The sequence below is a fragment of the Drosophila miranda genome, chromosome 4 (assembly GCF_003369915.1).
Source record: "Drosophila miranda strain MSH22 chromosome 4, D.miranda_PacBio2.1, whole genome shotgun sequence".
Lineage (NCBI taxonomy): Eukaryota > Metazoa > Arthropoda > Insecta > Diptera > Drosophilidae > Drosophila > Drosophila miranda.
The window spans coordinates 24,651,558-24,673,570 of NC_046677.1; the positions used below are offsets into that span (position 1 = coordinate 24,651,558).

The window sequence follows — 22,013 nt, forward strand, 5'->3', positions numbered from 1 at the left end:
TCAACTAAGCAGCGTATTTTTATCGTATCGTTATAGTAGTGTTACTTGTAGATTGCATATGTGGGTTTTTGTTTAGTCTGGATAGATTGCGAGTAGCTACTCCAAGGATACTCGGCTGAATGGCATAAGGAATCATCGGGCTCTACACAACATACAACATACACACACATATATGGTTAGCGTTATCTCGTCTGTATCTGTCACCGATTACCGATACATATATAGTCATACGAAGTATAGATTGGGGGGATGCTTACTGGCTACCACATAGTTTAAATATATATATATATATTTCTGTATCAAAATCTTGTATCAAAAGTTGTACAAAATGTTTGGTTTTTGGTGTTTTTTCTGGGTTTCGGGCTTCTTGATGTTTTGCTGGTTTTTGATTCTGGTTGTACGATATATCGTATATAGTCTGTGGCATAAGTCTATGTGTCTGTTGCATTTCCATGTTGGTTCTGTTCTGTATTTCGGATTCTTGGCTCGCAAATAGTCGTATTTTCGTGAAACCGAATTCTGTGCAATGCAGTCGCAAAATTCTCGCAAAAAAAAACAATAATAAATAAAAGGAAATAAAAGTTTAACATAAATGTTCATCATACATTTTTATTTCGGATTTTTTTCTGTGTGTTTCTGTTTTCTCTCTCTCGTTTGTTTGTGTGTGTTTTTGCTTATACAAAATGATAAAATTAATTAAGTAAAACTCTTCATAAAAGTACAAGTAAAATATGTATAAAGATATATGTGTATATCATTTGAGCGATTTGATTTGATTTAAAAAAAATACATAAGAATTCAGTTTAAAAAATATAAAGCATATAAATGTCTCGTCTCGTACTTTCGATTCATACTTTGAGCGTGGGAGAGAAATTATCATCGTTATCATCATCATCATCATTATCGTAATCATCGTAAGTGTATAATAAAAATCTGATGCAAAAATTAAACAATAAATCACAAAACTTAGGCTAAGGCGCACACATAAAAAACTAAACTAAAAAATTGTCCATCCATTATCCTTGTGGGATCCTGGACCATCCATCCATTCAGTTGTGTGTGTACGTGTGTGCAAAACATTTCGCTTTCGACTTGAGGCTTAAGTTTTAGTTTTTTTTTTAATGCTTAATCAGTTTTCTTGTTTGTTTTTTGTTTTTCTTTAGAGATACTCGTAATTATTTTAATCAGCACTTGGACGCGCTCTCCCTCCCTCTAGCTATTTTTAAAAAAGCACAATTACATATCATTTATCATTTATGGTATGGTATATATCGTATATATATATATATATATATATATATATAGTGTATGTATCTTAAACTTCCAATCCTTCCGTCCTGTATCATCGTTATGCCTTCGTGTGTGGAAATATGTATCAAAAATTGGACTATTAACTACAGTTTACTATACTTTATATATGTGACTGTTAGTTTTGCTGCGTTTGCGTTTGCCTTTGCTCTTGCGTCGTCTACTATAACTAACAGTTAACATAATGATATCATTCGCCCATCAGCTCTGTCTCTGTCTCTATTTCTGTTTCTGTCTGTGGCTCTCTATTCAAATACATCCATATATATGTCAGGGGGCTGCGGATAATAATCATAAACTGGCTTTCGCTTAACTAAAAACTTATATCAATCTCTATATATAATATATATTTCTTATGCTTAATGCCTTTCTGTAATTTAAGTTCAGTGCATGATCGGTGCTTAGTCGGTTAGCGTCTGGGCCACAAGAGCCAGCTGATCCATGAGCACACGGAACGCAGGACGCTCTTCGGGACCATGTGACCAGCACAACTTCATGACCTGCAAGGGAAACACATTTTCATTAGAGGAAACACTTTGAAGAAGAGCAATCTGTACTCACATCATAGATCTCCTTGGCACACGACTTTGGTTTCTCTAGGATAATTCCGCGTTGCACACGCTCCACAACCTCAGTGTTCTTTAGACGGCCATAGGGCATCTTGCCACAGGTGAATATCTCCCACATTAAAACACCTAAAAGGCACCAGAGATTACCAAGAGAATCACTAGAGAAAAAGTTAGCGCACTCACCATAAGCCCACACATCACTTTTCGACGAGAATCGCGTGTAGTTGAGGACCTCGGGCGGTGCCCATTTGATGGGAAACTTGGTGCCGCCAGAGCTGGTGTACTGGTCATCGAGCACATAGCGGGCCAGGCCAAAGTCTGCCACTTTCACGACATTCTCGGAGCCCACGAGACAATTGCGCGCCGCCAGATCGCGATGGATGTAGTTGTGGCGCTCCAGATAGGTCATGCCCTTGCTGACCTGTATGCACATGTCGAGCAGCAGGCCCATATTGCCAATGAGGGTCTTCTCGTGCCGCCGCAAGTAGTTCAACAGCGAGCCGTGCTTCATGTACTCGGTGACAATGTAGATGGGTCGATGCTTCGAGCAGACGCCGTACAGCTGCACCAGATTCGGGTGCTGCAGCTTAGTCATGACCTTGGCCTCTTCGATGAAATCATCCTCGGACATGGTGCCCTCCTTCATCATCTTGACGGCGGTGTCTATCGAGCCACGCCATTTGCCACGTCGCACCACCCCAAACTGTCCCGATCCCAGCTCCTCCATGAGCATCAGTTCCATCGGATGGATCTCCCATTTGTCGTGGGATAGTCCCGCTGTCGGTGGCACTGGACGATCGCAGGGCGAGGACTTCAAGCGGCAGGCCAAGCCACCAGAATTGTGGCGATGATAGTTGATCAAATCCGGTATGGTCTCGCAGCAGTGCTTCTCGCTCAGATAATACTCGCAGCGGGCATTCTGTTTGATGTGATAGTGCTTTACATGGGATTGTGGACTGCAAAAAGATCGAAGCTATAGAAGTATATATGCTAGAAGGATGTTCATTCCCTGCTTACACTTTGGTATGCAGCGATAGTGTGTAGAGACCCTTGGTCGATGACTTGCGCACCACAAAGCAGCCCTCCTTGTCGCCCTGTTTCAATAGAGATTCGGCACGTTGTCGTGACATGTCGCCCACATACCATCTGGAAAAGACCACAGAAATAATGTCATTATACGAGACTGTAAGGATTATAGAGGTTTGTCTGTACTCACTCGTAGCGTTCGAGGCCCAACAGAGCCTTGGGTTTGACATAGTTGCTGGGTATATAGCCGACATTTCCTACAGTATCCTTGACCTTCCACCAGTGCTCTTGTGAATCATCAATGACCTCGTACTCGGCATTCTATAAGTGGTAAGAGATCAGAGATATGTTTCTTTTGAGAGGCTGTACTTGATTCCATACCTTTTCTAGAGATAAATCTCCACCCTCGATGGCCTTGAAGGGATACAGGGCCACCACCAATTTGACAAAATGTGAATTGTCCTGAAAGAAAGAGATTACAAATGTTAGAAACTCTTTTTTAGAATTTCTAGAATGGGATGTTCCCATAAGCGAAAGGACGCATTCGCTGCGAATGAAGACGTGGCATTCGCAACGAACGCATGGCCATGATCATATGCTCGCGATCCTTACCTTGGCTTTGGAATTTGGAGTTCCAGGCGTTGGTATACCCCCAGGCATATTGGCATCCAATAGAGTTCCGTTGCCGTTCAGTAAAGTTGGCGATTGCTTGAAAGTTGTCAGCGAGGACTACAGCGAGAAAACAAGAAACAAGAAAGTTGTTACAGCATTTATCTTTCGAGCGTAATTAGCGGCGACTCACCTGTGGCTGCAGCGATGTGGGCGTGCAACTGCCGCCTCCTCCGCCTACTCCCAGGCCAATGCTGCCACCGCCTCCTCCTCCGCCGCCGACGACGACGCCGTTGCCGTTGCCCACACCGACGCCCGAGAGGCTCCCGGAGCTGTTGTGCTGCAAACTGAATTGACTGTTGGTCGTGGAACTATTCGGACTGATGCTGCGCGTTGAATTCTGGGCTGGAGAACTGCCGTTGCCTGGAAAAGACACACACACAAGAAAATTCAAGAAATTAGAGAAAGAAATTTAAGTTAATTGAAGATTTAAGACTAAATTAATGAGTAAATTTAGTGCGGGCTAGAATGAATTCCACTCGCGAGCACAACATTTGAACGAAGAGGCACGGATGCGTATGATCGATAATGAACGGATTAACCCATTTAAAAATCAACCATCGATCGAGATAAACAGAACCCCCATGAATAGTACAACAGCAAAAGTATGTACATGTCGTGTGCATGACACTGTACATTTATGCTCTACTCTTTTTTCGCTGATGAGATTTTGTTTATTTTGTTTTTAGGCCAAGCTTTAAATGGTTTTTCGATGGACTTTCGATGAATTCTATAAATTTAATTCAAGCAACATTCGACTGCAATATTTTCCACTCAAATGTTGAATGCGTTTCCTGCCGAAGACCCCTCAAAACGTTCGTTCAAAAGTTCGTTTTCCAAGTCTTTCGTTTCGTTTCGTTAATGGAAATTTTCATTTTGAATAGAGCAACGTGCCCGAGTGTGCTGCCCAGGGCTGTCCAACCAATTAATTAGCCATCGACAGAAATATCGCCAAATCGCCTTAAAAATTGGTTTGTAGTTTTTTTTTTCTGTTTGCGATTCTTGTCAAGGTAATAATTAATTGGTGGTGGGGGAGGGGGGGGTCTAACCGAACGACACTGAAACATTTGACAAAGCTGGTGGATGGTTCAAGGCTTTCGGTCGCCCACAAAAATATGATACGAGTATGATGATTCGATTGGATGAGCTGCAGCCTGCCAGCCGCCTCTGCTGTGAGTGGACTTTGGTCTAGGGTAAAACGATTTCTGTGTTACAATAATAAACCATAATGGTATTTAAGGTGGAACGTCAAAAGTGAACTCAAAAGTGTAACCCCAATTAAAGCGCTTCAGTTGCAGAAACAAACAAAAAACAAATAAAGATACAAAAAAACGAAACTAAACGAAACGAAACTTAAATGCCAGACTCAAGAGACGTTGAGTGGGCGTCGCTTATGCAATCTGCGGTGGTGCCCCAATCCATGAGTCAACCATCCGATCCGATCCGATCCATTCCGTTCCGATACACATTTCGGCTTCGGCGGAATCCACTTTGCATCGTGGATGGTTTTTGGTTGGAGGTGTACCACAAGTGGTGTGCGCCTCAAGTGGGTGGCGCCTCTGCCTGGCGAGAATTGTGATCGAATTGAAGCGAAAAGTGAAGGTTAAATCGTAAAGCGAAAGTCGCAAAGCAAGTTAACGATTTCCCAATATATATATGTATATATAATGATTCATATATGTATAATCAAGTGCTAAAATTGCCCTGCAACTTTCAATTGATAAGCCAATTTTCTTCAACTCCGACTTCGACTTCGACTCCTCCTCTGCGACCGGCACACACACACATTTTTCATGTGAAAATCCCTCCTCCCTCCTCCTTCGTCTATACTTATTGTAGCTTCAACAAACAACAGCGAAACGTGCGCCGGCAAAAGATGACAACAAAAGCCATAGCCTTCGAGGCAGCGGCAGCAGCACTCCAACTATTCATACAATACTCGTATCGTACTCCAGTGCCCCCCCAGAGATTGAAACTAAAATAGAAAGTTTTTCTTTCCCATAGCAAAAGCAAGAGACACAACAACACACACTCGTGCCAGCGCATAGATACACACTCTTTCAGATACTTTCCGTAGAGTACAGTACACTTGCCGGTTGTCGGTTGTCGGCTGTCGGCTGTCGGTTGCTGTTCAGGCTTTTGTTTTAACAATTTTCCAGCACCAAATGCAAATGAAAAGCACTTGAGGCGTTTTCACTCTCTCTCTCTCTCCCGCGTACACTCTATAATCATAAGAAAATTCGCAATGTTTCCATACAACAAGAGGAGGTTGTTGTGTTTTTTGAGACTTGTTAGGAGATAGAAAGAGGGCCAATACTTTGGAAATGGAATACTAATGGAAATTGGGTTTAAGTTGTTGTGGAAGAGGAGGTTCTACTTAAGACAGGAATATTGTGGAATAATCGTTCAGAGGAAGCTGGTCTTTGGGAATCCTTTATAGGAAAAGTGTCTTTGCACAACACTGACAACTGTTTATCAACACTGGCAAGAGTCTATGATAATTTTACAGCACTATTGTATCAACACGGGCAATGGTCTTTGATAATTTTTCAGAATTATTGCCCAAACAGTTTCAAGCTTTAAAAATTCTTAAAAACGAATGATTTATTTTATTTTATAATTTGAATAATATTTTTATTTTTTATATACAATTTTATTAAGATATTTTACTAATCTTAAACTTTTATTCTACCACCCATATTTTCCAGCAGATGATAAAAAGTAGTTTTTAAAAATATTTATCTCTATATTTTCATTTAATTCTACATTCCTTCGAAATATCCTACAGATTTCAATAGATTATTTCCAGATTATACTCGTACATAGGCACTCCAATCCCCTCCATTATTCCCCCAATTCAAAGAGTATTTTTATTTGGAGTTTTCAGCTTGATTTTCTCCTTGCTTTCCAAAGCAGGTTGATTTTTCTTTAATAATTTTTCCACACACACACACACCTACAGTGGAAAATTGGCCAAACGGAAGTACATTTTTCATTTATGAACGCGAGATGCTTCTCATAAATTGCCTCACAAGAGAGAGTACTTTTATGCGGTGGCATGCACCACATCCCCCGTCCCCAACCATCCACTGCTAAGATGCGAGGCCTACTTGCAACACACACACACAGACACACAGACACAAAACGTTTTGTCATTATCGCGCGGTACAAAAAGTATTTATAGCTAATTGTGTAATTGTTCATTGTCTTTGCTCTTTTTACTGATTTTTTTTTTCAGTTTTTTTCCAGCTTTTTGTTTGATGTTTTTTTCCCCCGTCAAATTGTTATGCAAATTGCAATTCTTGGTTTTGTTTTTATTGTTGTGGCAGCTGCAGCAGACCTCGAGAATAGCGCAGAGAAATCCACACAGCTTCCAATCGAGACTTTCAAACACGTGTTTGCCGGGGAGTATTCGAGCAGGTGAAACCACAAGAGCCCCACGATTGGACGATGACTCAGAGAGAGAGAGAGACAGAGAGATAAAACGCCCACAAAATAGTGCTGCGACAAGATCAGGGGGCCACAACTATTCAAAGCCCAAGATACCGACTGGTCTGTCCACTGGCTTAAACCTATGATAAAAGGCAAAACCACAAGTGAGATTTACAGTAGTCCAATGTGTTCCCAAAAGTTGTACAAACATTTTGGAAATCTCCAAAAGGGCGTATTTAAGGGGTTTACGGAACATTTCATATCATTAATGGTTCACACATAAGTGATGTACAATCTAGGCACAGCCCCAGAGAGGGACCGAAAGAAAAGGAGACCATATACCCAAATAGCTACAGAAGAGAGCGAGAGGGTGCAGCAGATCATAGAGAGCCAGAGAGCACGCTCCCAGCCTACCCAGGGCTAGAGCAGCGGAGTCCCCGCAGAGCAAAGCCGAGCCCTAGAGAACCTGAAGCTTCTGCCAAAGGGAGACAGAGAAAGCGATCAGCCAATCAGACCCAGAGAAAGCGATTAGCCGATCAGGCCTAAGGATAGGAAGGATTACTGTCTTCTTTTCTCTCTCTATCGGCTGCCAGATGGAGATAGAGGGAGGACAGAGAGACCAGAGGTCTTATAAAGAATATCATAAATCAAGCAAAATATACCACCAAAATATTCCAATAAAAATCCAAACTTTCAATATTAAAATACGAGATTTTTGATTGATTAAGATTTTCGGAACATCCCAAACACCTCTTTAATAGCTACTTTTGTCTATTTTAACACCGCATTCTTAATCCCACGTCTGTTCTGTTTCGATTCCTTACCCAGCTTCAATGCCGATAAAAGCATCATAGTTGATGCCTTCCTCGATATTCCTCTGATGAGACAGAAGAGACTTCTTAGCGTTGGCTTCGAGAAGACTCCACGCCGCTCTCCTCACTCCTCAATCTTCGCGAATAATCTCTATATATAGATATAGATAGGTAGCTCCTCTTTTCCGTAATTCCGTAATTGTGTCAATTCACTTTCACATAAATCGTTTATTCAGTTTATACAGTATATTTTTTTGCTCCGTTTTTTTTTTTTTGTTGCTTTATTTGCAATTCTTTTAACTACAGTTTCAGGTTGTTGCTGGCTCTTTCTGTTGTTGGAGAACTGGTTTTATGGTTGCTTCCTTTTTGCAATTTGTTGTCGTAGTCGTCGTCGCAATTGTTGCTTCTCTTGTTGTTGTTTCTGTTGTTGTTGTTGCTCTGGCATTTTTATGCTAGCTATCGGTTTGTTGTTGACCTTTAAGCGCCCGTCTACGAGCGGAGGCAGCGGCGGCTTTTACCGTTAAGCGGCTCTCAGGCGGAATGGAGTGGCCCTCAAAAAAAGCATCAACACGAATGTTGAGGAGGTGCTTCCTGCAGCGCTTTCGGCAAAGTGGTTTTCAATATTTCTTCTTGATTTTATTATTATTATATTATATTTTCTTGAATAACTCTTTAGAATATTGTTGCATTTCCCTCAATATTTAAATATTTCAGAATATCAGCAAAATAATATTTAATTTAATTTCTTTATATTTTTAAATATTTCCTCATTTTATTCGTATATTTCTTTTAATATATCTGCCAAATATTAGTACATTTCATTTCAAAAATTCTTCATTTGTTACGATAATTCATTGATTATTCCTACATATTATTACACTTTTTTCAGAATATTAATCATAATAATTTAATCAAATTATCGTATGTACTTTCTGCAGAATATAATATCAAAGTATTCTTGTATATATTTCTTTCAAATATGTCTTGAAAATATGATTATATTTCTTACAATATTCGTGAATATTATTCTTCTTATTTCTTTAAATATTTCTTCAAATTACAAGAATAATTCAATTCATTCATTTGCTTCTATCGTCATATTTTCTTCAGTATTTTCATCATACATATTTCCAGTAATATTCCACTCTTTTTGTTTGCCTCTTCTTCGTTTTAGGCTTTCACGCTTTTCGCAAACGACGCCATCTTGAAAGCGTTTTCCATGAAGAAAACAAATATTTTGTTGTTTTCTTAAATTAAACAAAATGATACAATATTTTCCTTCATTGGTTCAATCCTGGCACAAAGAAAAACACCGCAACAAACAACTTCATTTGACGACTAAATATTATTTCTTTTGATTATTTTTTCTCTTAAAAATAAACACACAACTTTTTGCCTTTTTTTTTGCTTTTTGCGCGACGCCGATCTGTTTCAGTAAATGTTTAAAAGCCAACTGACTGAAATGGCAAATGAAATTTTTAAGCTACGAAGTAGATGGATAGCAACAAAACAAGCAGCGGCAACGGCGGCAGCAGCAACAACAGCGAAGGTGAGCAACGACAAGCAGTTGTTGGCAAGTGGAGAGCAGCGGAACAGCAGTAGCAACGGCAACGGCAACAGCAACAGCAACAAGAAAGAAAGAAAGAGACACAAGCGGCTCCTGAAAAGCCGCTACTTTAAATACACTTCCCAGAGGGAGAGGGAGAGAGAGAGAGAGAGAGAGAGAGAGAGACCACTTCCACAAGAGTGCCCCAGGGCAGTGCACCAGAGCACCAATCGATGGCTTGGCCAGCAAAACCACTCCCGACTTCCGAGGGGTGCTGCTGCATAACGTATAACGTACATACATGCAGGAGTGGATCGAAGTGATACTAAAGACCAAAGGCTATTCTTTAACTATGCCTCATTTAAGCCCTCTATTTGGCTGAACTTTGACAGGATTACCAATACATAATCGTATGCGAAAACACATTCCTACCACCACCTGTGGCCTTCTATAGTGCAATGTCATCAAAGTCTTTTAAAAATCTTCTTTTGCCACCGGATTTTGCAAATGATTTAATCATTTTGATAGATCTATCTTAAGTTTCAGTGAGATAGGAATTTTTAAGAATTTCTTTTGGTGATACATTGTATCGCGGACTTCAAATCCTTTAAAACCATAATATGTATATTGCATGTTGGTATTAAAATATGATTATTTCCGATTGATCGATACCATCTATAAGTTCCCAATAAAGTTATATTTTCTCGCTCTGGTTCTGGACTTCAAATATTAACCAAACTTGTAAGGTATTTAATCTAAAATCCTTAAACTTTATCACCACTAAAGGGGACCGACCTAATATTTGACCGATGCGTTGGTGTTCCCAAAGGAATAATAGTAGTAGCCTCAATCCATATCGTATCTCGTTCGGTTCAACTAAATCTCATAATCTATCGTATTAGAAACAATGGACCTTGCTTATCACTTGGATAATGGCTGGTTTATGGTTCTATGCGTTCTTTGCTGCCAACCAGATCACAATCGTAATACCCTTTCGAAAGAGTATACAAATGGCTGAGAAAAACAGAGGAGGAGGAGGAGGAGGCCATAAACATAAAGTAAAACTTAATTGTAGCAAGACCCAAGCGGAGGCAGTGGCAGCACCAAGGCAGGCAGTGGAGTGGAGTGGAATGAAGTGGAGAGTGGAGCAAAGAGCAAAGTGGAGAGTGGAGAGCGGAGAGTATTGAGAGCAGAGCAGGCTCCACACAAAGCAGAAGCCGCCAAGCGAAACGACAACACACTTGAGCAACAGACAGAGACAGATGGAGAGAGAGACAGAGACGGAGATGGAGACGGAGATCTCTGTGTTCAATGATCGGCCCAAGGGGCAGAGTTCGCAGTGTGTGCGGCGGTTTGCCTCTTCTTTCGCTTTCAACCAAAGAGGCGGCGAAGGAGGGGAGGACTAGTTGAAGCTGCAACACGAATGCAACTCTTTGCCCCTCTTGCCACACGCGCTCACGCACACGCAAGAAGCTCTCTTTCTCCAACTGTAAAATGTTCAGGAGTTGACTGGCTGTTCAACGGTAAAGTTCCACAGACAAAAGGAAACAAAAGTTTTTTTAACTTTTTAAAGGAACAAAAAAAAAACAAAATAAAATAAATTAAAATAAAGAGAAGTATACAAATAAAAAGAGGAAAATTCGAAGAAAGAAAAAAAAGAGAAGAGAAAAATACAAGTAAAAAGCTCTCCTCCTCTCGCTTGTATAATACACGGAAAATTGGATGGAAAAAGCCGCAAAAAAAGATAAAATGAAAGAAGAGAAAAAAAGTTAAGCTTTGGATTGTCTGTGGTTTTTATTGTTGTTTTTGTTTTTCTTTTATTTGGTGTTTCTTTTACTGTTTTTTGTTTGTGTTCGATGTGTAAGTGTTACCAAAGCCGAAGACGAAGGCAAAAAGATGATAAAGCAACAGGCAAAATTGTGTGTAAAAGAGAGAGAGAGAGAGATTTGAAGTGGAGACCAGACCATGGAAGTGTCTGCAACATGCCGGCAACGGCCAAATGCAGCAAAGATTGCCAGCAACATGTGTCTAGAAATACACGCAACATTACGCATTTTTTTTAAAGGGAATTCTTAAGGAATAAATAAAATGATTAAAGTTTGTATAAAATGAAGAATAAATATGACAAAAATATCTAATATAATTTTAAGAAATGGTAGAATCAAAAGGTCCGTAAATGAATTCCTCTCGTATAAAGAATGGAATGAAATCTCTCAAATATATTTTTTAGTAAACAGATCTTGAAGCCCTTTCGAGCAAGGTTGAATTTCGGTACTAATTTTCCCATAAGCAAACAGACATCATACGAATGTTTCAAGAAAAAACCAAATAAATGGAGATTCGATTCCATTGCCTTTTCCCATTCCGCCTGAAAGTAGGCAACCGAAAAACTCCACCGTTTCTTGTCTTGACGGCGACGTCTCTTACAACTAGTCTTGCAGCACTGGGCGGCACTCCCCTGACTTGTTGTTATTGCCACTTTTCGATGATGACGCCTTTTGCCTCATCATCGTTTCTGCATCTTCTTCTGCAACAGCTGCTGGCTGGATGGCTGACTGCAACACAAGACAAGACAAGACAAGACCCAAAAGCCAAGAGCCAGCGTTTGCTTTGCTAATTTGCGCCTCTTTTGTTGTTGCAACAACCACTGGGGGCCAGGGGCCGGGGGCAGCGCGTGCAGCAACACCATCATCATCTGCCAACAGCAACACCAAGCACCAAACACCAGCCACCAGCCACCAGCAATGCAATTGCATTTTGTTAACATGAAAATTGTCGGTACGTGCAGAGGGCAACAAGAGAAGAGGCGGCACAAAGATGACGATGATGATCATGCCACAGAAGCAAAAGAAAACCAGCTGCCACAAGTCTAAGCATTGGGTTTTTCTTTCCCCGTTCCCAAAGACCATTTAGCGCCTTTAACAAATGAGTGGCAAAGAATGAGAAAAGTTTCTAAGAAAAGTTGAGGGGCAACAAAAAAAGGAGTAAAGATGGGTTGGTAGGGTATGGAAAAGATAGTTGGATAAAACCTTAAACAAAATGGAAAAATGAGATTTCCAAAGTATGCGAGTTTGTCAAATATTTATGATTCATCAATAACTGATTCTTCTCTTCTCAAATAAAGGGTAAAGTGTTATCCGAGCTCTATATATTTCAGCAGGGAGTATTACCCTATTCAAGAAGGTTTCACAGGTTTCAAAAGAGATCTACGACAATCACCCAAAGATTATGGCAAGGAAAAAGGTTCTGGGAGATGAATACTATATATAAATAGACAAATAAAGCTTATCCCCAAGATATTTGTATGGCATATTTACCCCTTGAAAGCTGTGTACGTTGGGCACGGTTTCTACTAATCTGTCTAACTATAGATAAATATTTATCTATACAAATTTATAAATAAAGATGATAAGTCCCAAACAATATTTGTAGACCCAAGCAAACAATTGTAAGCATCAAAAGCTGTGTAAAAACCGCATATTTCTACTAAAGAAAACCAGTACTCATAGAACCTCAGTAGCTAAACACTTATTTTGATGCCAATCCTTCCTCCACTAAGAACAGTTCGCGTGGATCGCCTTACAGCCGGTCTAAGGGTTTAGCATCTCTTGAAGACCCAAGGAATCTACCGTAAACCAAATCTAAGTGCTCATTAAGCCCCACTGATTCGTCCCACGGGTCGAAAAGGTGGTCGGTAGGATCTAATCAGCTTGGGTGGACCAAATATCCTGCAATCTCCGCTCAAGTGAGCCATCTATCATCGATCCCACACACAAATATCTGTTACCGGATGTACATTTCGTACATCTTCTTCTACATTCATTCCAGGGGATATTTAATATTCAAATTCAATGAGATTCCCATTCATAAATCTATTCCTAAATAATTGCAAATACCAGTAGCCTCCACTAGTTGCCTCGACTCTGACTAATTCTCTGACTGATTGATGACTTTTGCCTGACGTTCCCAGCCCATTCGATCCCATCCCATTATCGATAATATAAACAAATATAATACAACCTTATTTGTGATTTTTTCTACCCGTTGCCAGCACACTTCCCACTTTGAACACTTCCGTCTGGTGCTAAACCGATGCGACGACTCGTCGTCGAGTGCATAATTCCCTGCATTCCGTGCCATAAATTGGCTGAGCACAAATTACCGCGTTCGGTTCAGGCAATTAATCAATCGGCAAGTCGTGTAAGAGTACGATTAATTGGGGAAAGGAACACCCACCAGCTTACAGACACAGATACTTGCGATGGGGACTCGAGACTGTCGACTGGGGACGGGGGGGTGGTGGTGCTGACACTCGAGACAACAATTCAATCAAGTGGCAAACATTTTTGTTTTTGTTTTTTCTCCACAACAAATGCAAAAATTAATTAGAATTCCAAACAGATTTTTTGCGCTGTTTTTTGCGTATTAGAAGTTGTTGTTGAGTTTTTGTTGTTGAGAATCGAGTGATGTTGTTGAACCTCTTTTTTTCTCTTTTCTTATGCTTAATGTTGTCTATAATTTTGTGTATTCATCGAGCATTCCATCGAAATGTTATTAACCTACATTTGCATAAAAACAACAACCACAGCAAAATATTCACACCAACAATTACAATTTGTTGTTGTCGCCGCGTTTCCTGTTTGATTATTGTTCGTTGCTGTCGCTGCCTACTGCTGACTGCACATTTTTCCCCCCAACAAACAATTTATTTGCCATTTGTTATTGTGTTTTGTGTTTGCTGCAGCCCCGTGTGGCATGCCACATGCAACTAGCAAATTAAAATTAGTTAGCAATTTTTCACACGCTGTTTTTATGAGCTTCGGATGTAAACATTTAACCTTAATTTGGATGTAAAAAAAAATGCTCGAGTACAGTGCGTTTCAGGCGTGTAAGGGGTTATGCACAAACTTGGAGTGGGAATTTCGTATATCTATGAATATTAATCCCACAAACAATATTTCAGATATTTTTTAAGCGATTTAATGCCCCACAAAAACATAAAAACCCAAAACAAAACATTTTGCAACTCTCCGAAAATCTCAATAAATTGCAAGATATGTTTCCACAGAAAAAATCCATCAACATCAACGGATAAACGCCCCAAGTCTCTTAAGTCTTCCCCCCAAAAGCTTGGGGCTTTGGGTTTTTGTATGATTTTAAACAATTGTCACGCCTACCCCATGGGGTTTTATGTCCACCAATTAACACAACATAAAACAAAAACGCAACAAAGGGAAGATCTCAAAAAAAAAAAGAAAAAAAAATATCAATCAACTACAAAAAACAAATAACAAATAAATTTGCATATGAGAAATGACGTTGAAAAATACATAAACAATACCACATATGTATAAAACGGGCGTTGGAATGGTGGATGAATTTTATATACCATATATTTTGCCCGCAGCTTGCATTTTTTAATGAAATTATTTAAAAGAGAAGCCCCAAAGTTTAGAGCGAAAAAAACTATCAAATATGTACCCCCAAAAATACGTATATATATCTAAAAACACAAGAGACTTGTATATATTTAATATATGTACATATGTGGGTATGTATAAAATCATAAACTTGATAAGCAACTTTTGTTTTTGTTTCTTTCGATGATGCTCTTCTGTGATGTTGACCTTGATGTATGTATATTTTCTGTTTCACTTTTTTTGGTTCGGGTTTTCCCATTTTCAAGCCAACAGTCTGTCAATAATTTCTGGTCTCTCTGGGATGCAAATTTACAATAAATACACTCGTAAAATATGTAGAGACGTATGTAAATATTCGAACCGGATGGTTTGAAAGATCTTTAGGTCGCCTGGCAACAGATCACAACAGAACAGATCCCAGAGATCTCCAGGTGCAGCAGTGCCACTGAATACCATCCGATCCGTCGATTGCGTTGGGTCGTGTCTTTCAGTTTAAAGACAATTTACAATATATCCATACACACATTATTTAAATATGCTTTTTGCAACTGCTTTTTAACTGCTTAACTGGTTTGGCGACTGAATGCCACCCCCCTTCCATCGGCTCCCCGCTCCACAGCTCTGAAACGTGAACGTGCCATTGGCTTTTTGCGGACTTAAGCTACCGATTTTTAGACATTTTTTGGTTAAAATTTCATTCGAAGGCTGCTCCAAGTAGGATGGGAAATGTAAGTCCCATCAAATTGTGATTGAAACTTCGACTTAAAATAGATTTTCATTTTCATTAAGCGGACATTCACACACGCGAATGGAAAGTGTTTCCATCGCACGTTCACGTTCACGATCACGTGTGACTGGCAATTTGCCAATTTGGAGTAGAAACCTTGTCATTTTTAGACCCCATCGAATTATCTTTTAGAGGTAGATAATCGTCAGAAATTCCGTATCACTCGTGGCGTATGCTGCTCTCCCTTTGCGTCATTCGTAAGTAATGTAGCCAATCGCTTATGGGCACATTTTAACACTAAGCCCCCCCTTAGTGGTGCTAGTAACAGGTGCTCCGTCTCAGGCTCCTACTAATGATAATTAATAATTAACAACTGCGTCAAGCGCCTCGATTGCTTCTGTGAATTCGCATTGCGGCACGATCTGTGCTGCTGTGACGTCATTGGGGCAGGCAATCTAACTCGATTCCACATGCACGAAACCCACGGCATTCTATTGATTCAACTAAGGGGGATTACACTGTGTTTATACCCTGTAAGTGAAGGGTTTGAGGGAGAGTGGCTTAGGGCAAGAAGATTTGTTGAACAAAAAGGGGTTTGCAGTGCATTCGAAGGGCCATCTCGATCTCTTTTTATAGGTAGATATACATATTTATTTCCATATAAATTTGTATTCCTTTAGCGGTTGAGAATATCAGTCCTGTTTTTCTTGAAAAATATTCTTTTCCAAGAAGAAATACATCAGTTCTAAGATCTCTTCTAAAATCAGAGACTTCGACTGCTACTTTTTGTGGCTTTCTAGCTTTGTATTTAATTCAGCCACAGAGATTCTACTCCTTGCATTCTACTAGAAAATATTCTGTGGCTTTGTAGATCCATGATCTATAATTTATTCAATATCTAGTTATCTTTATGAATATTCCTTTATTCAACTCTATAATTCACATAATTATGCATATCTCCCTTAATTTTAATTTTCAAAACCGCCAACAACCCGAAACCCCTCTACATAGACCCCTCCCCCTACAGGGTATCCGTATAACACTCCCTGCAAATGCGTTTAAAACGCAGCTTGACATGCACAGAAAATTCAACAGCAACAGCAACAGCTACAAAAACAAATACAAAAATCCGAACAAAATAAATTGAATGTTTCTGGTCAATTGATTTTGGTCAACTTTAAAGCTACAAAAGCCGCTCCGCTCGTAGCCGACAATCAACAAGTGGCTTGTGGCATGTGGCAGGGGGTCCGCATAAAGTGCGAATGGGTGAGAGCGAGAGGGGCAAAAAAGCAACGAACGATAGAGAGAGAGGCACATATAGAGCGACCTCCTCTTGGGCTCAAATTGCAAATGCAAATTGCAAATTTTTGTGGTCATTGTTAAGTAAAGGCCATAAATAGGCACACGGCTACAACAGCAACACAAACCACACATACAACAATGCAATAATTTTATTGTCAACTTTTGGCATGCAAAATCAGCTAAAACGCAAAAGCAAAACAAAAGCAAAGCCACAGTGACAAAAACAGCGTAAAACCGAAAGTCAAGCGTTCGAAAACGCACACAAAACGCTTCAAAATGGGCGTCTAAATAGAGACAGAGAAAGAAGCGTCGAAAAATATAGAAGAGAGAGAGAGGGAAAGAGAGAGGAAGAGTGACGGATGATATAGCATGATTGAGCATCTTTCAATCTTCGTCTTCTTGCTGTCATTCGTTGCATATGAAATTGCTAGGCAGAAAGCCTATTCTTTCTTTTTTTTATGGGTACTTTTTCAGAACAAAGGGTATCACAATTTTGAGCAGAAATTTGTAAAGTTTAGAACGCTTTTTGAGTTTTGGGAGCACTAAACAGTCAGCGAAGAAATTTTTCTAGGGATGTTTTGATTCGTCGTCTAAGGGTTTTTATGTAAAACTCTGTATCAACGATACGCGGAGTCAAACAGCGATCTCGATCATGCACACTGCATGTACTATGTTTTTGCATTCTCGGGTATTTCACTCTTTTTCACTGGCTTTTTCTCGGAGCAAGGACATGTCCCATGGCATATTATTTCATAAACATTAATGTGTATATTTAATCGAAAAAGATAAGTTCTACCAAAGATGAGCCCCATCTAATATAAGAAAATCGTTTGTATGCCAGTTTGAGCAGAATTTCGTTAGAATGCGTTGACTTCATTATGTTAGAACCTCCTCAACCTCAAAGCCAAATGCGATCTGTTGCTTGTAGTATTCGCTCGCAGAAAGACAGTAGAATGATGGCAACAGCAAGGACTATGAGCCTACAATCTCATTCTCTCCGTTGGTCTTTAGATCCTTAGATCGGCCCATGGTCCAGACGTAAATGCAATTTGTTGCTTTTGGTAGGTACCAGCATTCACTACCGAACTGGCTCTTCATTAAATGGTAATCCAAGGGGCACACTTTGCGACTCACATTCATTTCATGAATCTTCTTGAAAATTTCCAACACCTGAAGGGCATACAATATTCGATGATTGCCAAACCCATCTGTCATGGACTTTTTCCTCATTTCAGGATTGCCATTGATGATGCATTTGCCTGAAGAGATAAAGAGCGACAGCGACAGAGAGAGAGAACCAGAACGGGAATGAGAATGAGAATAATTTGCTGCCTTCGCCTGGCACTTTCAGTTTTTATTGTGGATGAGCCGAGACGCCTGCCTGCCTGCTGCATCTCTGTGTGGATCTCTTGGGGCAAGTTTTTCTTTCTTTTTGTTTTTGTTCTTTGGGGCTTGGCCGCCGCCTGCTAATTGATTTCAATTATGCAATTGCTGTCTTTCCTTTCTGTTCTCTGGCTTTTATCGTGTGCCTGGCATCGTCTCAAGCTTCCATGCAGCAGCCGCAGCAGCCGCAGCAGATGGTGTCTTGCTTTTGCTTTTGCTCCAACTCTTACGAGTTTGTCTGTTGCCTGACGATCATCTAATAACCGCCTTCTTGACTGTCTGCCTGGCTGCCATCTCTCTTTTTGTCTGGCCATATAATCATGATAATTGTCAGAGAAGGAGAGAGAGCCAGAGACTGAGACGGGAACGGTGCGAAGTCGGCAGACTGTCGCTAAATGCTGCGCCTTCGCTTGGAAGTCTGTCTACCATCGGTGGAGACGCCTCTTCTTAAAGATGATTTGGCTTTAATCGACTGGAGATCTATATACGCGATGAGCTTTCGTTTTGCATGCACAAATCTATCTATTAGGATCCATTAATCAGAGATATATTAGTGATCTTGAAGACCATGCGGATTCCAGAGAGAAACGTGGCCCTACGTCTGAGGGGCACTGCTGCATGACGACGTATGGGAAAGCAATATTTTGAAGATCTGTTTATACAAGCACTGACACACTTTTGCACTACATTTCCGACTAGGGAATTTACACGCCTGGGAAGGGAATTTACACTCCTGGCAAGAGAATTTTTCAATAAGAAGATTGAATGTTTTTGTTGATTTTATGGAAAGTTTACGGAATCCAAAGCGTAAACAAAAGCATAAGGAAGTTTTAGGAAATGTTTACAAAATACGAGTATCTTGCAATCAGATACAGTCATATATTTCGGCTTCTAGAAGTTTAGTTTTGGATTCAGTTCTCCCCCTTAAAATACTCCCAGAAATGCCCCTGTATTTGGTATGGAAAAAATAACAAATATTTAGCTGAATTTCCATGAATGTTTCCCATTTACTTTTTATCGTACAATCTCCGCTTCTTTTTTCGCACGATCTATGGATAGCCTCTGGTATTTGTACACTCCATGGGGAACCCCAAGCAAACATTGGCCCCCCACCATGGGTAGGTATTTGTTGAGAGATATTTACCTTCTTTGGCCTTGGAACTGGTCAGACTGTGACCGATGTGATTCCAAAAGTTGAGGCGGCACCCGAACACCTTCATTTCCTTGACGCGCTCCTTCATGTTGCCAATCACGCTCGTTTCGGCCAGACTCACGCAGGGAATCATTTGTGGGATCCAAAGAACGAAAGAAAAAACACAGCTGGCGCTTTTCACGCCACTTTTTCACCAGTGATCTGGTTCTTTCCGGGCTTCAACTTTTTTCTATTTCAATTCGGAACTTCATTGGGAAGGAGAGATACAAATTTGTTTAGATATTGACCGAGTCGTGATTTGTTGGACTGTTGCAAGAGCAGTTTGAAGTCATTCGATGCGAGGTTTTTCGTGGTTTTTTTTTATGTACACTAATTCGAGTCACACACACAGCGAGAGAGCGATACAGATACATCATATCCGAAAGATACATTAACTTTGAGACTTAATGAGCGCTACTTCTGCTCAAGTACATTTTTTTTTTTTTTGTTTGCGGAAGCGCGAGTCTAACAACTATTTAAGAGTCCATCACATCAGACGATAGATTTAATTGCCCCGCGAAAAAAGCAATCAATCAACCGAAAAAAAGCCAAAAATTTGATTCCTGTTTTGATCGGAGAATATCAAGTGCTTTTTGATGCACTGTTTGTCATAAATCAAAAGCATATTAATGCCACAGAAAAACGTGTCTGGCTTGCAGAATAATTCCCTTTAAAATTCAAGAGAAAAAAAATAATACTGCTTGCAAAATTGAGATTCGATTGCGGCATCTGAAGACTGCCTTGCCTCCGTTGATGGCGGGTCTGCTGTTGCAACAAAAATGCTAATCGATGATGATGAAGCAGCAACCAAAGTCGGTTGAGGTTAAACCCCCTCAATCATTGTCTCCAATCATCAGCTTCATTGATTTTTTGTTTGCTCATTGTAATTGTTCGAAAGGGGCTAATGGTCGGATCCAAAGGCTGTAGCCCAGAAATTGATTTATGACGGAGAGAAGACATTGAACCAAATAGAACATAATTTTCATTGATTTTCATTTGGTTTTTCAAATACACATAATTAGAAGAAGAATCGCACGACGAGTACTCAGTGTTGAGTGTCGAAGTACTCGTTTGCTCGTCGTATCTCCAGCTGCGACCAAACCTTGAAACGCACCTTTGAAAAACCCAAACAAACAGTCAACAATCTCCGTGGCAGACCCCGTGGGCAGTGAGAAGAGACCTCTAGGCATCGCCAGTTCATTGAGCCCCACTGTACGTCTCTGTGCGTCTCTTTTTGGTAGCAACTGTTGGCAGTGGCAGAGACAGCGTACAATAATTAACATCAATTCCGAGACGAAAATCTAATGAACTTTCAAAATGATTAACGACAATCTACTGCTGCCGACTTTGCTTGGAATTACTCAAAATTAGGCGTGGCACTTCGGGGTCTATTTACAATCGAAATTGGGAGCAGCGATATCCGTCCGTGCCATTGGAAAGATCAGGTGCGGAAATGTGGAAGTTGGGGGATTTTCTTGCGTTGGTTGTAATTAAGCTTTTAGCAAGTGTAGGTGGAATATTTAGCAAAAATTATTTAGATATAAGGATGGATAATGCAAAGAAAACAATTTATAGGCAATATTTATGCACATTTTATGCCCAAATTTTAAAAGAATTTCTAAATTGTTGTTGCAGTTTCCAGTAAACATTTTAAAAGATTTCTTTGCTGTATTTTTGCTTTTATTTTTATAGTAGCTCCAGTATATTTTCCACCATTTTTATTGAATTTTCCATGATTTTTCGCAGCTATAAACACCTATTAGAAAATATTTAACTCCCAATAAAAATCATCGTTAGTTAATCGAATCATTTTAAAGTGTTAAAAGTCTACAGTGAAATTTTTACAACCATTCAACAAACAAAATAAAAAGCCACAAAAATGCCTCAGTGAAACAGTTCAACTTTTACTTGAAAGCTTAAACAGTTTTCCTTTTGAGTTTGTTTATGGGCCGTAAAACATCTGAATAAATCGCATGTGACCTTGCCTGACCCTTCAACGGGAGATGAGAGACGATGCGAGAGCGATCCGCGCCTCGAGGGGATCGGAAAGGAAAGCTGCCAAAAAAAAACAAACAACAACAAACCCTGTTCAGGGCGTGGCGACGGTGGCAAAGTGAAAGAAAGCGCAACCGCTTTGACCTGATTCCGAAAGAGGTAAATGTAAGGGGCCCAGCGAAAGAGACAACAGGGGGAAAGGGTGAAGTGGGAGAAGCGTGAACAAAGCACATTCGCCAAATAAATTAAAGCGGTCAAGCAGCAGCGACAGTGCTGGAAGAGAGGAGAAAAGCAGTGTTCCCTCAAAAGAAAGAGAAGCCAAAGCCGCAGCAGTAGCAGTAAAGCAGTGTTCGAAGGGTACAAGTGGACGCTTCTTTAGAAGCCAAGCAGTTCTAGAAGGAAAAGAGAAGCAGCTTCAGCAGCAGTATACAGCAGTGGTAAAGAGGGGAAAAGCTTCTGCAACGGAACAAGCAGTGCCATGATAACAAACGAAACGGATATTCATAAAGCAGTGCATAAGGAGAGAGTCAGTTATCGAAGGGAAATAGAAAAATCTTTTGCAATAGAAGAAACAGCGCCTGATGGGAAGCAGTTCTGAAGGGTCGACAGGTAGAATACTCATCCGAAAAGCA

The 22,013-nt window shown here is 40.2% G+C and overlaps 1 protein-coding gene across 3 annotated transcripts in view; it reads right to left on the bottom strand.

The window, feature by feature from the left end:
* Positions 1 to 719: 719 nt before the first annotated feature.
* The window catches only part of LOC108161776 (tyrosine-protein kinase Btk29A), a 55,662-nt gene continuing 34,368 nt past the window's right edge, over positions 720 to 22,013 (bottom strand). The window contains exons 1-9 of one of the 3 annotated variants that reach the window (XM_017296116.2): positions 19,339 to 19,592; positions 3,706 to 3,935; positions 3,516 to 3,632; positions 3,285 to 3,365; positions 3,094 to 3,224; positions 2,895 to 3,023; positions 2,061 to 2,833; positions 1,870 to 2,003; positions 720 to 1,808 (exon numbers count right to left, since the gene is read on the bottom strand). In XM_017296116.2, coding sequence (XP_017151605.1) covers positions 1,710 to 1,808; positions 1,870 to 2,003; positions 2,061 to 2,833; positions 2,895 to 3,023; positions 3,094 to 3,224; positions 3,285 to 3,365; positions 3,516 to 3,632; positions 3,706 to 3,935; positions 19,339 to 19,480 — 1,836 coding nt within the window. In that variant the 5' untranslated portion in view covers positions 19,481 to 19,592 and the 3' untranslated portion in view covers positions 720 to 1,709. Of the gene's footprint in view, positions 1,809 to 1,869; positions 2,004 to 2,060; positions 2,834 to 2,894; positions 3,024 to 3,093; positions 3,225 to 3,284; positions 3,366 to 3,515; positions 3,633 to 3,705; positions 3,936 to 7,828; positions 7,872 to 19,338; positions 19,593 to 22,013 lie in introns of those variants that run through there. The other 2 variants (XM_033394065.1, XM_017296115.2) reach the window with 2 other exon arrangements.